Raw genomic sequence first — 19171 nt, 5'->3', positions numbered from 1 at the left:
CTCATCAGAAGGGGGGAGGCTAGCAATGCCATCATCCATCCTCCACGCTGCCGTGGTCGCACGCAACTCGTCGGCCGACATTATCAACGCTGCTTGCTCAGCCTACGGCTTAGATCAGATCCATGGCGAGGGCCTCTGGTGGCCGTAAGTGAGACACGCTGTCGTATTACTGGGGTCCTAACATCGTGCCACCAACCAGTTTCCTCCACTCCAGTCAACCTGGATGTGCTCCGGACTGCGCATGATTGTGTGCCAGAGACAGGCTGACGCACACCCTACGCAGTCGCTGAGTGCTTCGACCCTCTGCTCTCTTCCACCACCTCATCTTTGCTCCCTTATTCGGCTCCCAGCGTAGGCTAGTGTTGAGTCGAACCCAGGGCAGCAGACGGAGGCACCTCGCCGACAGCTGATAGTCAGTAGGAGCTGCGGTAGTGGAGGATTGCTGCTGCGAAGGTCTTCTGCTCGGCCATATCCCCAAACGTCGCATCTACCCGTCTCGCTCTTACGCCTGACGCAATTCCCGGTGCTTACTTCTCGTGGCAGTTGCTACGTAAGTGTAATTTGGACTGCGGTGTTGGTCCTGCTCCTTTCCCCCATGCCGGCTACGCACATGATATGATGCAGCTCCTTCCAGCAAGGCGTTTAGGGCAGGCAACGTGGTTTGATGGGACAGGCTGCTCAATATGACTGACGTGTTTACCCACCAGAGACTATCCTTGGCTAACTTTTATTAATCTCACGGCAAGTGCCGCTAGATACAGGTTGATAATATTTGTGGAAACTGGTAATTATGCAAATATCCAGCTTTTCCAAACACCGGGTTAATCATGTGCTAAGCTACAGCATATCCAAGTTCACTAAAATATCCCTATGAAATACTCTATCGATTATACACGGAGATGCTTACTCTTCAGTGTGTGGCTAAGGGATCACAATGTGAGAAATGAGTCCGAAATTTTACATTATTCACAATAGATACTATGCATTCGCTGCCCACATATTCTTGTAGTATCTTGAATATTTCCACCTTGGAGACCCTATCTCTGTTCTATACCGAATCTAAACGCCTAAACGCTTCTCGTATCTGTCTGGAAAGCTAGACTAGCCTTGTTTACAACGGTCACTGAGGCCGAAGCCGACTCAAAGGATAATGAATGGATGCTTACACGATCAAATGAAGCCGAATCTCTCAAAAGCTCTGCTCATCTTATTGAGATCCCTCTGGCGCTGCAACTAACAGGAGCTGTCTATACCCGCCTTCACACTCTCATTTCTTTGAAGGGAAATATTACAGCAATTTGATCCACCGTTTAAGAGATATCTGAAAATTTCACATCTTTATACTATTACACTGTTGTACTACACAAACTTTATATTCCGCCGTCCTCGTATTAACAGATACTATGCCATAGATGCCCGAGTAACTATTTGCGCCCGTTCTCTTCTTATCTCAGAGCAGGGGATATTTACAATGGTTTGAAAAGCATCAAGATGCCGAACAACTGCACGGTCGCCAGTTTGGTCAGTTTGTTAGTATGTTGGCATCTTTTTCTAGGCGCTAAATGTGGTGGTATGTCGTACATCACAGCCATCTATCCGAGACCGCGCCCTTTTCCTACATATACACCTAAGTAGAGGTTAAACCAGGGCGGCACTGTTGACCGATATTTCAACTGCATGACAGTAACTGGCTGTTGCTGCTGGAAGAAAATGAGCGTATCGGTGGCAATTCTATATGAATAAGTGCCATGAAGAGAGAGCGAGAGAGAGAGAGAGAGAGAGAGAGCACCTTTGTATGCATCTGATTGCTTCCCAGACTACAAGTAACTGCCGTCGCTTATGCCGATCCGGTTCTCTAGAAATGCTACGGTATCAAATTCAGTTTTCTTTTCTCACGTGCTAAAATGCTAGTTGACAGCTAAGACGGTTCTGGAGCTCCTCGCGTCGCTCAGACCCCTTGATTATCTCCTGATTACCATCTTGTTCGCTTCGCGTTACCACATTGGGCAACTTAACCTCATAGTTTCACCTAGCTGATGAGGCAAGTATTACGATGGCCGCCTCTTGGCTCGAGAGAGATGGGCGTCTCCACTATTCACCGCTATTGGAGCTCATAAGTACACGCCTCCCTTCTCTCTACTCTTGTTCCCCGAGCCCCACTCCGCAATATACTTGTTAGACGACTATCTAGGCGTTTGAAGTTGGGTAGTGACGCGCAGAAATTGAAGGTGATCAGTCTCTTTGCTACTGAAGGTGTAGTTTGGTTATTTGATATTTTGAGCTAAGAAAATCAAACATAAACACTGGAATACGGACAACAGAGTTATATTGTGACTGAAAGGCAGATAGGGCTCATCAGCTATGTACTTACAATCGGCTGGCATCGATTTCGAAACACTATGGCAGCGGGAAGTGTACATCAATGTGCGGAAGACAGCAGATCTAGACTTACTCTTTCTAAGATCATCAAAGAAGGCATCCAGGCAGCCCACGCCACTTCAGTGGAAAGCACATGGTATCCTCCAAAATTAACCAGCTTTGTGCTACCCGCCCAAACAGCGGAGGTATGAATGACGCGCAGGTGTCGCAGTACGTTAGACAATCTCAACCGATGTTTGCATATAATAGATCACCAGTCAAGGAATCTGAGCAACTGCGGGATCGGACAGTCTCAGATTCTCTCTGATAATTTCGAAAGTAAATAGAAATGGGACGTGCATGGCATCAGCCGCGGGACTTGAATTCGGTCGCACCTTAATCAATCATGTCCTTTAATGGGCATATTTCAAACTAGGGAGACCGCAGCATACACGGACATAGACACGGCAGTAACAATTTGGGGGCTCAAATGCCGCTACCGGTAAGAATTGCACCCCTTCAATCCAGATGTTTAGGGAACTTATCCATGCCAATAAAGCATGAGAGATTGGGAGTAGCTGTGATATGTGGATACTTGGGATACCTTATGGAAGCTACTTATGAAATTGCTGAATTGCATATAGACAATTCGCCAGGAACCGGGAGAATGAGCCTATGGTGAAAGAAACGCCTTCGAGCATTGCAGTTACGCTGCATAGACTATCGTTCTGAGGAGACTGGCCATAAGTAACTGAAAGAATAGACAAGAAGAGAAGAGATGCTACAGAACGTAGGACATCATGCGCTTCTATGGATGCTAGAATGGGCGTGAAAATCAACACACGCGGACATGCTAAGTCATTGGTCCAAGTAAGCATAGCTATCTATCTGCCTTACGAAAAACACGGCACAGCAGTGACAGGGGGTATCAGGCGCCTCTGCAAGACGACAACTACTCATGACTGATTTCTGTAGGACTTCTAGACCGGCAGTGCCGCATGTAGGTAGCCGGGTTTGCCAAGGGAAGACATCGAATAGATCGATTCTGCTTGCGGAGGAGGTCGAGCCGATTGTGACTCTTGATCTCTTCCTTCGGGGGCTCATGTAAATGGTGGCGGAGACGTCCAATGACTCCCTCCAGTCAAAGCGGGTCTAGTGTCCGGCCTTGTGGCGCCTCTTCGCCTTGGCCAGCGGGGCTTTCATGGTTTCAAACCCTTGGAGCTTATCTGGGGTCTGGAATCGAGTCATCGCCGTTGGTGCTATTTAAGCGGCTCGCAACTTGCGACTTGGTTTCTGCAAGCTTCCGGTAGCACAGACACGTTATTTTGCTTTTGGCATGCCTAAGAAAAGGCAGCATCTCAAATCATTCAAGCCAACCCCGACGGCATCTCCGGCGCCTGGGTCTTCGTCCAACGCAGCTGGTGAGTGTGAGCTGTTGCTGCTGCTGCTCTCATGTGCTTTCTCGTGCAGGCAGCTCTCTTGCGGCTTGACGGAAGCTGACCATCGATCCGACAGGCAAGACTTCTAGGAGCGTCAACGAGCTTCTGGCCAATTTGCGGCACGCCTCCCTTGGCCCAGAAGCTCCGCGACAACAACTACCAATAGTCACACCGTCTGTGCCGCCAGCCCTCAGGGAAATACTGCAGATCCCAGAGAGTCCACTCCCCGCACCCAGACGGCAGCACAGGCAGAGGATTGACAACAATGGCCGCCGTCTCCCAGCCGGCCCACCTCCCCCTCGAAGCTGGGTCACTGCCAGGAGCGGTGTTACGAATCGCGAGGGCCAACTGTCGCGTTCGACGGTGAACCGGTGCGGTCTGGTTGATTCGACTTTGCCCGGCACTTACCTGCCAGCCTCCCGGAGTCTCATTGATGTCACCCTCAGGAGGATTGCTGCTGACTGGGACATCCATCGGGAGTTTAATCAGTACCATCTGTATTACATACCCTCACATCTCAAGTCGGCACTGATTCGATGGATCGGAATTGCAAGCCCGGATGGTTTATCGCTTGATGACTTGAAATTGATACTCATCCCTTTTGAAATTTATGAAGACGAGGAGGGCGAGGATGCCTCTGAATATCACACCGCTGTTAACGCTGAAGTGAATTATCTAGACTTATCGGGAGCTCTGGGACGCTCTTTGACTCTCAAAGAAGTCTCTGAGCTTCTATATCCGCCTAAGAAACAGATGGACTTGGCTGAAACCCAAGAATCTTGGGATGAAAGCGAAATCATCCCAAGCCCTCCGAGAGTGCTGCTGCCAAACCTCACGCATCTATCGCTTGCCCTCGACCCACAGCTAGCCTCAGAAGCATCATGGAAGCAGCTGCTGGCCTTGTCGTCGAAGCTCACCACCATCACCCATTTGAGCCTTGCCTACTGGCCTGACCCGTGCCTTACTCCGCGGGCGCGTCTCTCTACCGTGACTACGCCACAAGGCCAGAGCGTCGCTTACGGAGGGACGAACTATTACTCTCATTCCATCGATCATGACTGGAGCGAGGCTCTGCTAGTTCTTAGAATGCTAAGCAGAAACCTATACGCACTGGAGTTTCTCGACCTTACGGGGTGTGCGCCGTGGTTCAAGGCTCTAATGCTACGCTCGGAGCATGATTTTGTGGACTGGGTCGGGGCATGGGGGAAAGTGACGCTACTACGAATATACACTGGGTGGACGCCTGGGGAGGATGCCCTTCCTTCCGAGTGGATCGCTTATCGCGAAGCTCTCGAGGTAGCTACTAATGTGGAGAGACATATCAGAACTGCACGGGCGGGGAAAGGCAGAATCATTACAGTGGAGAGGAATAAGCTGGATCAATAGACAGCTTTAGCAACAAAAGCATGTACTTAGAAATAGATAATATTGCACGGTCAAAGTTCAATTTTTATCCCTACCAGGTTGAGCTGGCAAGGCAACTCGATATGCGCTTTGTCTATCGAGTAGGTAGAGGATCAAGCCCCGAGGAAATAAAAAAGATAGCCTTCTTGGCTCTCAAATTGCTTCCAAACGGAGTTATACTTCATCGACAGCTCCACGGTTATTTGCCTCCCACAGAGCTTTAAACTTGCCGCCGCCAGGGGACTGCAACAGCTCTCGTGGTGATCCAATCTCAACAACACGGCCCTTATCCATGACCACGACGCGATCGAAATCGAGGATTGTCTCTAGATGATGGGCGATGGAGATGACGGTATGGTTTTTGAAATGCGTATTGATGGTGGTGCGGACCATTTGCTCCGTTTCTTTGTCTAAGCTGTCATTTATCATTTGGTTAGTATTAAATGCGGCGGTTATGAGCATGTCTATATTTACCTGCTACTGGCCTCGTCTAAGAGCACAACCTTGCCGCAATCTTTTTTCAACACAGCTCTTGCGAGGAAGAACAGCTGCTTCTGCCCATGACTAAGTATATCCTCTTCAAATGTTATATCAAGGCCACCGCGTGCGTCGATCACAGTCCATAGGTTGACTACTTGAAGAGCTTCAATAATAGCGCTTTCAGGATATGAGGACGACGGATCGATATTTTGGCGTATCGTCCCGGGAAGAACAAATTGGTCTTGGGTCACGGTAATAAGACGAGAGCGGATAATTTCCCGGGAGATGATGCTCAAGGGGATGGAGTCAATGGTGAGAGCGCCAGAAGATGGCTCGAGTAGGCGGAGAATGGTGAGAAGGAGAGATGACTTGCCACTGTTTTGGTAAGACCTAATTAGCATTGATTTGTAGAAGCAAAGAGCTAACAAGGGGGGATAAAAAGAGTTGGGGTGTTAAACATGCCTTCCTGTACGCCCACACACTCCAACTTTTTCGCCTGGCTTCAAATCCAGGGTAACGCCATCGAGAGCCTTGATATCACCATTCTCGCCGTACGATGCTTCAAGGTCACGTATGACAACATGCCCTCTGTTAGGCCAGTCGGCAGTCGGCTCTTGATCCTCCCCTGGAAGACTCTCGTTTGGAGTCTCTTCTGCAAATTGCTTGATACGAGCAACAGCCCCGATGGAAGTCTCGATGGAAGTCCAGAACTGGATGAGCATGTTGAGCGTTTCGCTCATGGATATGAGCTGAACCAGCGAAACACCGGCGAGCCCTACTGAGACAGAACCACGGAGCTTGACGGCGAAACCAACGACGAGGAGAGCCAGCGCTGTAGTAGTGAGGTCAAGGACAAGAACAAGCCATCGCTGGACCATGATGAGTAGATAGAAAGGTCGCTGAGATCGATCGACCAATTGATGGTTCTTCAAGATGGCTTGCTTTTGCCATCCAAACGCCCGGATGGTGGAAATCCCGGAGAGCGTTTCCATGAACTGCGTATAGACTGGAGCCTTTTCTTCGAGATCGAGGAGACGAAGCTGTCGTGATGTGCGGAGGTAGCCACGCTGGAGGAAGTAGTATAACGCGGCGAGAAAGGGGAAGCTGATGGCTACATAGTAGGATGAGGCCGCGAGAAGACCTGCTCTGGCAAGGACCCCGAAGAAACCTGGTTGACGGTGAGTTCGAAGAGTGCCTGTAGAATGTATGGGTGATGGAATTGAATTTGTACTGACTTGCTATTGTCACCACGAGTGCGAGTGGGAGGTTATTGTCCAGGATGCCAATATCTTGAGAGAATCTAATGCAGTATATGAGCAACCAGCATTATCAGAGTGATAGGACCAAGCCACTTACCTGGTGGTAATTGCTCCCAAGTCGGTCGTCGTAAAAAGTGATAGCGGTGCACTAGAAGTGATGAGACTTAGGAGATGTATATCTTATGGAGGCTTGTGAAATATGAACTGACCTAATGACTGCTGAGAGGAGACTGTGGTGAAGAGATATCCCAGACTTTGCTGCGACAGCAACGAGAACGAACCTTTAACCTGTTAGTTCGGGGCCTTTTCGTGGGACAAGTTGACAGTTATATGCTTACCATATGAGCAAGGCAAACCAGAAGACGCCGATTACTTGCAAAGCAGCGTAGACTCCTAGGTATAGGCCCGATCGATTATGCCCTTGAGCATTCGAATCTGACCAAAATTCTAGCCAAACAGCTATACATTTTCGTTGGCTATTAGTATTAAAGAGCAAAACATCATTAGCCCGATTGGTAGTTCAGCTTACTTGGAAAGCTCTGTAAGAAAGCCCAGATCAGCTCAAGAACAAATAAGGTGACGATGAATACTGTCCCTATACTGCCAAAATAGTACTTGTAGACCGTCGAATCTCCAGTCTGTCTACGTTTATCGTGCTTGACTTCTACCTGCTTCGCTTTGTATTCGACTTTTGGCACTGAGGCTTGATCTGCAATTTCAGAGATTTTCTCGTCTTGGCTGGCATCAGTGCTAGCAACAATAGACTTGCTCGCCATCAAAGCCCGGACATATCCGTCCGCGACTGAGAGCCTTTCGAAAGATCCTTGCTCGGTAATTTTGCCCTCCCGCCCAAGAGCGATAATATAGTCTGCTGAAGCGAGGAAGTCGACTTGATTGAATATGTTAGCACGAAATATTTAATGATGTAAACTGGTAACAAACCGGATTGCGTAGCTAGAATAATGGCTGTATTCGATCTTCTCAGCAGCCCTGTATTTGAAGAGAACAAATTCTTGAAGATGCGCTGTGAGGTGGCGTTGTCCAATCCGCTAAAGATGTCGTCAAATAGAGCGATTTGAGGTCGAGAATATACGGCTCTAGCCAACGCCTTACAAACAGGAAGAAGAAGAAAATACAGAATTAGATATTCTTTTCTTGCCTATAGCATGTTAACTTGGGGTAACTCACCACGCGTTGCTTTTGGCCGCCACTGAGAGCAAGTCCCTTGCTACCCACAACGGTGAAATCGCCTTGAGGGAGCTGCGTAAAGTCTTCTTCAAGCTCGCACGCTTTGACGGTTTGGTCATATAGGTCTTGGTCAAAGTGGGAGTATCCTATGATATTATCTCGGATAGTTTGATTCTGAAAAGGTTAAGCTTGACAGTTTTTATTTCCGTGGTGAGAGAATTGGACACTACTTACCATGATCCAAGGAGTTTGTTCGCACCATGAAAGAGAGCTACTGGCCAAGGAAACTTTTCCATTTGAATGAGGTACTTCTCCCAGGATTCCTTTGAGTAATGTTGTCTTGCCAGATGCAACAGGGCCGATTAAAAGAGCAAGTTGACTGCGACTGAGGGAGAAGGAAACGTTGCTCAGAACAGGTCGATCTGGCGACCAGTTAAATGTAGCATTCTCAACGTCAATAACAGTCGCAAAGTTGCTCGGAGTACTTGACAAAGACATATGAGGAGTGAGAGGCCTTAGAGTCTGAAGCTCCATCAGGCCAGATTCCTCGCCAACCACTGCAGTTGAATCAGTAGTATTGGCCACTTCCATCATCCGATATTCATCTCGAGTAGACTTGATCAGGAACTTTTGGATACGATCAAATGCACCAAAGGCAGCACTCAGATCAAGTATCACCTCAAAAATCCAAAACAGAGGCTGTGCCAGTAGCGTAATAAGTGACAACGCAGCAAACATTCTTGTCGCGTCGAGCACCTGACCTGTCGCTGCTGTAATGCCCTGGAACATGGCGAACGCAAGGACTGGGGATAAGAGCAGTGGCACTTGCGCAACTGAAGATGTCACCGCTCCAACGACTCTGAAGGGCTTGGACGCGGTGATTTCTTGTACACGAAGAGCGGCAATGGTGTCGGATAGATGCTGAGAGAGACCAGACATCTTGATGCTCTTGATGTGGCCAATCATGGCAGAAGTGATTCCTGTAGGACATTAGAGATTCTATATACAAATAGGAAGTGCAGAAAGAAGGAATGACTATTAAAAAAAGCTTGATATTGCCTATGGAACTTACCAACTCGCTTTTGAGTCTTCTCAAGCCAACCAACTCGGTACTTCTTGGCAAGCGGCGAAACGAGCATAGTCGCTACCAACGAAATAACAGATACCACTATGGGGCCTGCGGCTGCATATCCAATCTGTTGACTCAGAAGCCAGGTTGCGACGGCAATTTGGATGATATTGGCCCAAAATTCGTGAATCTCTCTCATAGCACGACCAATGACATCGACCTTGTACATCATTAAAAAAAACTGTTATCAGCACGCCTCTCGAGAGGAAAAGGAAAGGCGAGTATTCACAAGCCGGAAACTTACATCAGAAGACATGAGAGTCAGCGCAGCAGAATCGTCAATCGCAACGACGCTCACTTCCGTAACCTTGGAGAACACCGCCGAGACGAGGATCCCGCGGAGCATCGTGACGCAGCGGCCATTCTGATGCCAGTACAGGGCCTGCGTGGCTGCAATGCCGATATACACCAGTCCATAGGCCCCAACGAGTCCGTAGCCAATGTTCACTGGCTGCGTCTCGTCATTGAGAAAACCGAGAAAGCGGGTCAAGACCAGGGGCTGGCAGATGGTGAATGCGAGAAGGGCAAGCCGTGGGACAATGACAGAGAAGAGAGCAGAGCGCAGCGTGACGATACAGCAAAGAATGAGGCGATGCTGGCTCGCCTGAGTGGAGGGAGATGCTGGATAAGGGGCGGATTTCCCTCGAGTTAGTAAAGGTAGGCTCGACAAAGCTTCAGCTCTATTGAGCTTCTACGGTTTTTAATTTAAATTGTTTATGATTTTGTATTGTATTGTTTTACGACTATCTAATGGAATTTGAGGGGGAAGGAGAAAGCACCAACCTTTTCGCCAGTGCCACCAAAATCTCTCACTCAAGCTCGAGATGCTCATCTCCTCGTCCAGCGGGAACAAGTCCGCCGGCCGCAGCAGACGCCGGAATCCAGTCCGGAGGAGTGGAGCCACCCACGCGAACACGGCCCGGCTATACAAACCAGAGGTCTCTTCCGGGGCGAGCGTCGGCCGGCCAACAACGTGGTTCGCCTTTTCTCTTGCCTCGAGCACCAGCAGCGTCGCCTTCAGAGCAAAAGACACTGTAAGAACGGCCTGGATGGATGTCGCGGAGAGGGAGAGCCACACGGTGCGCAGGACGGCAGCGTCAAGCAGCAGGGATACGAGCAAAAAGAGATTCAAGAGCGAGGACGGGTGGAGGGATCTGGCATGTTCATAATACGAGAGGGCACAGGACACGAGGCTGGAGATGAAACAGATGCTTGCCGCAGCAACAGACACGCTATTGAGACGCGCAGGTCCATGGTGAGTTGCCCAGAGTCCGATGAGGACCAGCTGGAGAGCAGCAAGGCAGCCCGTGACAGACTGGAGGGCAGAGAAGAGGGGGGACGAAATGAGTCTCTGTGGCTTCTTTCATGAGGGCGTCTCTGGCGGGAAAGCTACTTACCAGCTTCATCATACGCGATGCATGGTCGGCCACCTTGATTGGCAACTTACGCAGCTGACGGAGTCGCAGCGGCGCCACGAGAACGAGCATCGCAGCCGGGAGGAGCACAAGGATGGACTGCTCAAAGACGAGGGTGAAGTCGAAGCCATCGCGACAGGCGGCGTCGACGACAGGGCCGAACGCAGCGTCTGCGGTGGGAGCGCAGAGGGGAGTGGAGGATATATTCATGACAGGGCACAATCGATTTTTACTTGAATCCAGGAGAGTGAAGGCGAAGAAGAAGAAGAAATAACACGGTCGGCAGCAATCGAGGGGAAGGGGGGGCGAGCTGCATTTAAGCGCGTGTCGGGGATATGAAGGATTGCCGGTTAATATTGCATTATCAGCATCCACTGCTCTTTGGGCCAAGCAAATAGACCAAATTACTAGCGGTGCTACACCCAATTCAATTCGAAGTGGGAACAAAGATCTTTTGTCGAGACAAGGCCCGGCTTACCTGCCATTTCGGGCATTACCTAGATTCGACATCGTTCTGGAGATGGACGAGATGCTGCCAGTGCTGGGTATTCTGTTTATGCATACTTCTTAGTCTAGGTACGTGTAGGAAACAGTCAATACAGTACTACGATATATGGCACATGTAATTGGCGCCAAGGTTATATACTCTAAGAACATGGAACAAACACTCGGGAATTAGAATCAGCGAAACAAAGGCACGCGCTCTGGGGCAGAATATTATACAGCTAGTAGGGAATTTCTACTGATGTCTACATCTACATCGCTCCTTGCTCCTTGCAGCAGCCGAAATATTATGCAACTTGAGCACTGACCGTCTTAGTAGATCTACAAGCGCGTTTTCAGCTACATAGAACCAGCCTCACTCGTAGACTCTAGTCCGGCGCCAACCGTACCGAGGCAAACTGGCTCGTAGTAGCCACAATCAGAGGCTTGGAAACCAGATACGCAGCATCATCTGCAGCGAGTAGATGTCTACACCAAAACAAACAAGAGGAAAAGAGGACAATATTCATGCGTGTTTTTTAACAGATTTATTTCAAATTTCTTTATGCTCTAATGGCATTCTATCCCACAAGTGCTTTCTCTAGCAGCAACGTTGCGTCTTAATTCATGTAAAAACCCGCCATGATTCCTCTCTTTCGCAAGAGTTTGTAAAGAACAATTTACTCGGGAGTCTTGTTGGGGTCGAATTCGTACTTGACCTTGAGCTCCTCGACGAGCTCGACGTACTTCTTCTGGGCCTCGGCGGGGTCGGTGATGCCCTCCTCCTCGTAGGCGGCCTCCCAGGCCTTCCACTTGGCGCGGGCCTATGACAAGTAAAAGGGTTAGTATTTCATGGACGTTATCAAACTTGGGAGAGGAATTTCCCGCTCGTTCGCGCATCGTACCTCGAAGGAGAACCGAGAAGGCTCTTCAGACTTCTTGAACTCGAAGCCCTTGCCAATCTTGAAAAGAGCTATAAAAGAAAGAGATAAATTAGCACATCGTCCTCATTTGCGTATTCGTACATTTCCCCGTCTTCTCCTCGTAAACTAAAGCTCCCTCCTATTGCCTTTCCAACCAACACACTCCAGCTCTTCAGAGGGGGGGAATCATCGCATACCGTAGAGGCGCAAAAGGTCGTCGTTGTTAGGCTTCTTGGTCAACTGCTTGACCTCGATCAGGGCCTTGGAAAATTCGGGAGACTCAGGAGCCGACATGGTTAAAGACGTTTTCTTTCTTCGGTGTATGATAAAAGAAAGAAGAAAGGCATGGTACGATTCGCGAAAAAGAAAGCTCCCCTTGGTAGCTCAGCGGGGTAAGGCCAATGAAGCTAGCAGTCTAAAGGGGGGAACGCCAAAAGGAGGGGCAGATGACGAGCATGAACCTTTGTTGGGGCGATTGCCTTGTTGAGAACCAGAATCACATGCCGGGATGCATCAGCTGCAGCAGTCCTGTTCGACATTCATTGATGATGATGGCCCTTGCAACTCGCGTGGAATGCAGTATCTTGTAATGACAGAGCCGTGCAATGGTATGACCATGGCTAGAAAATACACAGCTGGACCAAGGGAAGCCGTAACTTGAGCAACGTCTAACGAACGAGTTTGAAACCAACTGCAACCAACAACTTGATTACCTACAACCCCGATCTATGCATGTACACTTCCAAACAGATATATACCTTACCTATCCTTACATCTGCAAACCATTATCAACCAATCTCGCTCACAAAGAAAAAAAAATAAACACCCAAAAATGATTTTCCTCCAGAATCTACCCGTATCTTATCTCCACATCACTTCCCCCCTTTCCTTAGCCTCTCTTCTCATCTTCAATCTCACTCTGCAGCTGCTCCAGGATTTGCTCTCGAGACCGCAAGTGGGCTTCCAGACCATCCACCTGCTCGCGCACCGTCTCTAGATCATCCGATATGCTCTTCAGGTTTCCACCCACGGCGCTCTTGCCCTTGCCCTCTTCCAGGTCTCTCAGCTCTCGTCGCTTATAGTCCAGAAGCTGGTCCAGCTCCCTCTTGACGAGCGCCGGCTTGGAATCGCGCTTCCCGCCCTTGCGTCTCTCTGCAATCTCTTCTACCTTTCGCATCTTCTCTTCCAAGTCTTGCAGCTGGCGCTTGAGTCTCACTTCCTCCCAGTCCTCCGTCTTCTCCGTCGAGAAGTCGGTGCCTGCTGTCTTGAAGCCGCTGCGTCCGAGTCTTGTCAGGTACTGGTCGCCGAACTTGGCCTTCCGACCCGTCGCTGTAGAATCATCTGCCTTTGTTGCCCACCGTGACGAGACTCCCGTCTTTTGGTTGTCAACCTGGTAGTCGATCTGGTTGCGCTCAAAGCTTGATCGTAGTGAGGCAGGTACTGTGCGAGGAATGCGGTATCCGTCGTGTCGATTGTTGAGAATGTGGAGGAACGCAAGACAAGCGTCCTTGTTGATGCTTGATGAAGCAGAGGGGTTGATCAGGTTCCAAGCAGATCGAATGTCTGTATCGGGGACGTCTAAAGACTCGTAAAGATCCTCAAGGGATGCGACTGCAATCGAGTTAATATCTGACGCGCTCATCTTGGCAAAAGTCAAGGGGATAATCTAACATGCTACTTCTCCTCGCATATCCCGACTCTCTTGGTAAATCTGCTCGTACTTGGCCTTGTCCTCTGGCTTCATGTACCACTCGAACCCATCCTTCAGGCCGGGAGTGTCATCCTCGTCTTCGACTTGCTCAAATTGTGGCTGCTTCCCCGTGATGGCTTTGGTTGCTTGCACCAGATGAGCTTTCGATTCCGGGATCATCCAGTCCGGGAGCGTCTTTGGTACGTCGGCATATTCCTGACAAACGCGGAAATGTCATTAGTTGTCTAGCCCTGACCATTGAGAACGCGTCTCAGGGTATGTCGGGGCCGTAGATAGCTTACTCCGTTTAGAATATCAAAGATGAGCCGCATAGCGACGCAAAACTCCTCAAAGTCCAGGTTACCATCGTTATCCACGTCCGCCAAATCCCACACTTTTTCTAGCTGGTCATCGCGAAGGCCACTGTTCTTGAGCACGGGCGCAGCCTGTTCGCCAGTAAGGAACTGTCCGCCGCCTGTCCTGTCTGAAAAGATATTCCAGTATGTCTCAATTTCCTTCTGCTCAATCTTGGGAGGCATCGTCTATGGAGCTCGGATCCGAGGAGTGCCGCTTTTGGGGGGGAGTTAGATTGGAATTGGCCCACGAAGCTTGGTCTGCAATCACCGGGCGCAACTAAAAGGCGCTGGGGAAAAGAGCACGACGCCAAACAGAGCACAAAGAAATCGCGAAAGCGCAAAGACAGCCGCAAGGGACGAGAGTGAGCGAACGGGTGCAAGAACAAGGAGTCGCAAGCAAGTGACGAAGCTACGGATGTTCCCTTTGGCGATGCCCAGTACGGAGAGACTACCTACCTAGTAGTACCTTATAGACCATGTACATGCGCTTTGTACCTGGACGCTACTTGGAATGGGACGGGGTACATGTGCCTGTGCCCGGATTGGCGGAGCCTAGGGCCTCACTTTACGGCTATGCGAATATGAATACAGGGGACCTGGGTGGCGCTACACTATTAACCTATGCTCATTCTGTGCTTCGCCAGTGCAGATAAGGCCAATCTGAGTAAGAAATTTTATATATTCCTAGCGCAGCAATCAGGTACCTACATATTCTGATCATCCAAAACGGCAAGTGAGGCTCATTCCTCACTATAGTCGGTAGACTTGGCTCTTGCGCCATGATACAATACATGTTTCATAAGCAAATAAACTGCCTAATTACATATTTCTACCAAAGACCGTCACGCCTCACAAGCCGATCATTTAAACCGGCCAATCACAGCTGCTTAATATTCTGTATGCCCCACGCGACAACCGAGAAGGGGGAAAAGGCCCAGGGTCCATCCAGTTAGAGGGGCGTCCATTTCTTTTCACATTGTCGGGGACATTGTCAGTCGGGGATTTGTTGGCTGGGGCATAATTTCATACAAGTATTTAAGCTTGATACCCATCGCCACGCAGGAGACCTGAGTGGCCATTCTTTTTTTCGGTTAAGAGGCGTCCTTTGATTTCTTTTCTTTTCTTTTCTTTTCTTTTCTTTTCTTTTCTTATAGACAAGATCGTTGCATCCCAAACAAACGAGCCGCAATGTCGACAACCATTACCACCACCACGGCGCAGCCGATTACGGCTGAGGCCATGCTTCGTCTTTTCCCAGACATCGATACCACCAGCGAGGCACTGACCGGCCACGATGAGGAGCAAATCCGACTGATGGACGAGGTCTGCATCGTCACTGACGAGAACGATATGCCCATTGGCACTGCGAGCAAGAAGATTTGTGCGAAACCTCTCCTTCCCCCTGGAATGTCCAATGTGGGCATAGCAATAGCAATTCTGTCGGCTAATACGATTTTCTTGAAAAATATTAGGCCACCTGATGACCAACATCGACAAGGGACTCTTGCACCGTGCCTTTTCCGTCTTCCTTTTCAACGACAAGAACGAGCTACTGCTTCAGCAGCGCGCCTCTGAGAAGATTACCTTCCCAGACATGTGGACCAACACCTGCTGCTCGCACCCGCTGAGCATTCCCACCGAGACTGGCGCAAACCTGGTCGACTCCATCGCTGGAGCGAAGCGTGCCGCTCAGCGCAAGCTGGAACACGAGCTCGGCATCAAGAAGGAGCAGGTCCCCTTTGAGGACTTCCGCTTCCTGACCCGAATCCACTACAAGGCTCCTAGCGATGGCAAATGGGGCGAGCACGAGAGTAAGAGATTGAACAGCTTCCCACCCCGAATCAGGACTCCAAGCTAACGGTGAAATCTTGCAACAGTTGACTACATCCTCTTCATCAAGGCCAACGTCGACCTCAACATCAACGAGAACGAGGTGCAGGCCGTTCAATACGTCACCCCCGAGAACCTCAAGAAGCAGTTTGAAGACCCCAGCCTCAAGTTCACCCCCTGGTTCAAGCTGATCTGCAACTCCATGCTCTTCCAGTGGTGGGAGAGCTTAGACTCTGGTCTGGACAAGTACACCAACGAGCAGGAGATCCGACGAATGCTGTAATGGGCTTTTACTTGGATACGAATACGATCTAGGGGGGGGGAGGGGGCGAGGAAACGTAATGTGGACGAGCGAGCGAATTTGGCACAATGTGTGTCTCTTCTTTTTCCTCTTCGAGGAAGATGACGATTCAAAGGAGGGTAAAAAGTACTGGGGTCAAATATGCGGTTAAATATGCTTGTGTTTGTGAGCTTGACAATCTCTATTAGATTATTCCTAGAGCAGAGTTAGATGCGGGACCGTAATAACCAAGATATCAATAAACGAATCAGTCTAGATGAAGTTAAAGCTGCCTTATACCGATAGTTTGCTGCAATTCCTCTGTTGAATATCCAAAGCCACCAACATCAGTCGGCGCTCGTACGGGATGGAGATAAGGCCACCGCCAAGGCTGCTCACTGTGTGAATTGAGGCGCCAGAACAGGTCACATGGCTCTCCTGCGTAGGATGAATCATATCACGTCAATGTAGCGACAGGGAATCTCTGGTTGTGAAACTTGAAGGGTTGAGAATCGCTACACAACAGCTGAGACGCTCTCGTATTCGTATCGGAATTCGTATAGGATAGGTGAGAATTGGTGCGAGTCGTGAGCTACCCTAAAGAGAGGTATGAAATTCGCATGCTTTGCCACAGAAAGCACAGTAATGCGTGAAATTCAATCAATTATAAATAAAGTTCAAGGCATACTATAACGGGAAGTCATGTAAAGCTACCTGGTCAAATCAGCTGCGATTTCTCCCATCAACTCAATGGTTTCGTCACATATGACAGTTTAACACTGAAACCAGCCAGGTATCACTCCCATGCTCCATGAGAAGAGCAATCCTTGAGCCTATAAACGCTTCTAATGGTATCCAATCCCATCAAGGTGCCAAATGTCATCCGTTTGCCTCCTTCACATGATTCCTATTCTATTTGCAGCAAGCAAGCACTAAATCCCAGGTCAGCATGCGTCAACACGACTTGACTGGTTGAGTTTCGTTTCACATGCGGAGATCCTGGCTCTACAGTACATGAGAAGCGCCATTCCCACAAACGCTATTATATAACAAGAACGCCAATGATTGCATGCCATTCTCGAGCTATCACGTACGATTCAAAACGTTAGCTCATAATTACCCCAGAGCCTCAATGAAGCCACCCTTTCTACTCTTCTTCCCCGCAAAATGAATGCCGAATCTGGTATCTCATCATCAGCAACACGCGCGGCACGAGACCCAGCACGCATGCCTGGCAAGTGCCTTATTCGTCCAATTGTGCATGTACTGCATGGTAATATTTATATATTTGGAGATAGGAGCAAAAAGAGAATCCAGATGCAACCAACCAGCTGTGGCTGCCTCGTATCGTCAGTGTCTTTTATCCCCCACGCTCTCAGCAGCGTACAAATACTTTACATAATGGTGGTATCTCGGGAGCGTATTGACTGATAGACGAAAGTTTAGGCTCACATCATATCTATTCTTTAGCCAATTATGTATCTTATCATGAGAATCTAGAACGAACAACAACAGCTACATGTGTTATTACTTCGGCCAATGTTTCATCCCTTAAACCTACACCCATATCGTCTGTCTTTCCATCTATCTACAGTGGGCTGGTGGATCGGTTTCCATTTCCCGGGGGAGGCTCCAGGCGGCCCCATCCCCTAGCTGCTAGCGCTGAGGCCCGCTGTAGGGCGCGCGGGGCCGCTGGTTTCCTCCACCAAATGCAGTATAAGTTCGCCGGCAGACTCCGCACCCCTTTGGTCGCCGGCCTAGCATCATTGATATGGGCGTCAACGGCGGAGAGTGCGAGATAGCAGCCTGTTGCGGTTAGGCGTGGAGGTAACAGCGAGAAGGGATCTAGATAACAGATCCGTCTTTGGGTGAAGGGAGCAGATACCGGCCGTCTCTACAGTATGTACGTCCCCGAGTTGGGTGATGTGATACCGATAATACAGGAATCAAGGCGTAGTTCCAGGTACATGTAGTCTCTCGTTGTGATGGGTAACGACACCCTCAATAAAAACAGTATCAGCAACAGCATCCAATTCCAACAACATTGAGCCCAAGGCTACACAGCCAAGCCCATTTCCCACGCAGCAGTCGTGATGCCACCCCGTCCGACCGAGGCGGCGCATCATCTGACCACAAGCCTGACCTCGGCGGTCCGCCAATCGTGGATCCCCTCAGTCAAGCTCGGCCAACCAAGCGTGGGGACCGGCCACACGCCATAGATCTCGCTGCCATTATTTGCTGCCCTTATCTCTTTTGCTTGGGCGACTTGCCGTGTCCCGGTGTCATCGGAGTTTCCCCCGTTTCATTGCACCGTAATGGCTTCGCTAGCGGCCGCAAGACGGATGACATGGTTGGTAGTGTTAGTCGTAGCATTCAGCTCTTCACGGTGGTTTGCGTGTGTGTTAGTCCGCCAGACGAGGATTCAGTAGGCGGGTGCAGATCCGTGTCGGACCCCTACAAAACCCCCCATCTTCGGTAGATAGGAACCCTTCTTCTTCTTCCTCTTCACCTCTGCTTCACCTGGGCATTTTTTCTCGATCTGATCTAAATCCGATCTGGTAAACAATCTGCCTGCACGACAGCGTCTCGCCAAGAATAGCAACGCTCTAACCCACCGCCGTATAGAAGGCTAACAAGGAAAACAAAAGAAAGGTTAAAGGAACGGGGAAGGGAAAAGAGAAAGACTCAAAACTGGGCCTAGGTCATCCATACTGAGGGCTTGGGAAAGAGGCTATCCTTTTTGTATTCCCCTCTTTGGATCTTGTGTTAGAAGTTGCCTGCTTCAACTACTGCTCTTGACACACTTTACTCTAACTATTGGTCATCGCCATCACTGCTATCACAATCTCTCGTCTCGTCCCATCTCATTGTGGTTTCCGTCTCCATTCTTCACCCTCTGCATAGACGATATCCTTCTGGGTCGTCGTCAGTGAAGTG

At 49.5% G+C, this 19171-nt stretch overlaps 6 protein-coding genes across 7 annotated transcripts; 3 read left to right on the top strand and 3 right to left on the bottom strand.

Annotated features, from left to right (window-relative positions):
* Positions 1-25: 25 nt before the first annotated feature.
* Positions 26-724, top strand: TrAFT101_000935 (uncharacterized protein; the record flags this gene model as incomplete). The annotated part of the gene is made up of 5 exons (XM_066126196.1): positions 26-144; positions 200-225; positions 284-351; positions 433-550; positions 708-724. The coding sequence occupies 5 exons, from the start codon at positions 26-28 to the stop codon at positions 722-724; spliced, it is 348 nt and encodes a 115-aa protein (XP_065982295.1).
* A 2861-nt stretch (positions 725-3585) lies between these two features.
* TrAFT101_000934 (uncharacterized protein) lies at positions 3586-7010 on the top strand. Its single transcript, XM_024905949.2, has 4 exons — positions 3586-3779; positions 3874-6064; positions 6124-6859; positions 6936-7010. Exons 1-2 carry the CDS (start codon positions 3695-3697, stop codon positions 5181-5183), a joined length of 1395 nt encoding a protein of 464 aa, XP_024765168.1. The 5' UTR covers positions 3586-3694; the 3' UTR covers positions 5184-6064; positions 6124-6859; positions 6936-7010.
* On the bottom strand, positions 4874-10995 carry TrAFT101_000933 (uncharacterized protein). Of its 2 annotated transcripts, none has more exons than XM_066126195.1 (14): positions 10041-10995; positions 9502-9878; positions 9201-9417; positions 8363-9108; positions 8129-8302; positions 7883-8048; positions 7470-7829; positions 7279-7399; positions 7150-7221; positions 7038-7088; positions 6917-6981; positions 6144-6849; positions 5676-6056; positions 4874-5616 (listed from the first exon to the last, which is right to left on the bottom strand). In XM_066126195.1, the coding sequence occupies exons 1-14, from the start codon at positions 10087-10089 to the stop codon at positions 5376-5378; spliced, it is 3726 nt and encodes a 1241-aa protein (XP_065982293.1). In that variant the 5' UTR covers positions 10090-10995; the 3' UTR covers positions 4874-5375. The 2 variants fall into 2 exon arrangements, with proteins under 2 accessions (XP_065982293.1, XP_065982294.1); XM_066126194.1 differs by having other exon boundaries at positions 5227-5616; positions 9502-10572; positions 10655-10995.
* A 691-nt stretch (positions 10996-11686) lies between these two features.
* TrAFT101_000932 (uncharacterized protein) lies at positions 11687-12467 on the bottom strand. Its single transcript, XM_024904926.2, has 3 exons — positions 12276-12467; positions 12061-12128; positions 11687-11979 (listed from the first exon to the last, which is right to left on the bottom strand). Exons 1-3 carry the CDS (start codon positions 12370-12372, stop codon positions 11836-11838), a joined length of 309 nt encoding a protein of 102 aa, XP_024765166.1. The 5' UTR covers positions 12373-12467; the 3' UTR covers positions 11687-11835.
* Positions 12468-12747: 280 nt separating this feature from the next.
* Positions 12748-14552, bottom strand: END3 (endocytosis defective- protein). The gene is made up of 3 exons (XM_024901708.2): positions 14071-14552; positions 13750-13984; positions 12748-13689 (listed from the first exon to the last, which is right to left on the bottom strand). Exons 1-3 carry the CDS (start codon positions 14305-14307, stop codon positions 12968-12970), a joined length of 1194 nt encoding a protein of 397 aa, XP_024765165.1. The 5' UTR covers positions 14308-14552; the 3' UTR covers positions 12748-12967.
* Positions 14553-15026: 474 nt separating this feature from the next.
* IDI1 (isopentenyl-diphosphate delta-isomerase idi1) lies at positions 15027-16523 on the top strand. The gene is made up of 3 exons (XM_024907493.2): positions 15027-15505; positions 15597-15935; positions 16002-16523. Exons 1-3 carry the CDS (start codon positions 15313-15315, stop codon positions 16235-16237), a joined length of 768 nt encoding a protein of 255 aa, XP_024765164.1. The 5' UTR covers positions 15027-15312; the 3' UTR covers positions 16238-16523.
* Positions 16524-19171: the final 2648 nt, after the last annotated feature.

Source organism: Trichoderma asperellum, chromosome 1 (genome assembly GCF_020647865.1).
Source record: "Trichoderma asperellum chromosome 1, complete sequence".
Classification (NCBI taxonomy): domain Eukaryota; kingdom Fungi; phylum Ascomycota; class Sordariomycetes; order Hypocreales; family Hypocreaceae; genus Trichoderma; species Trichoderma asperellum.
The sequence above is the reverse complement of the archived record's forward strand: the minus strand, read 5'-3'. Positions and strand labels throughout refer to the sequence as shown.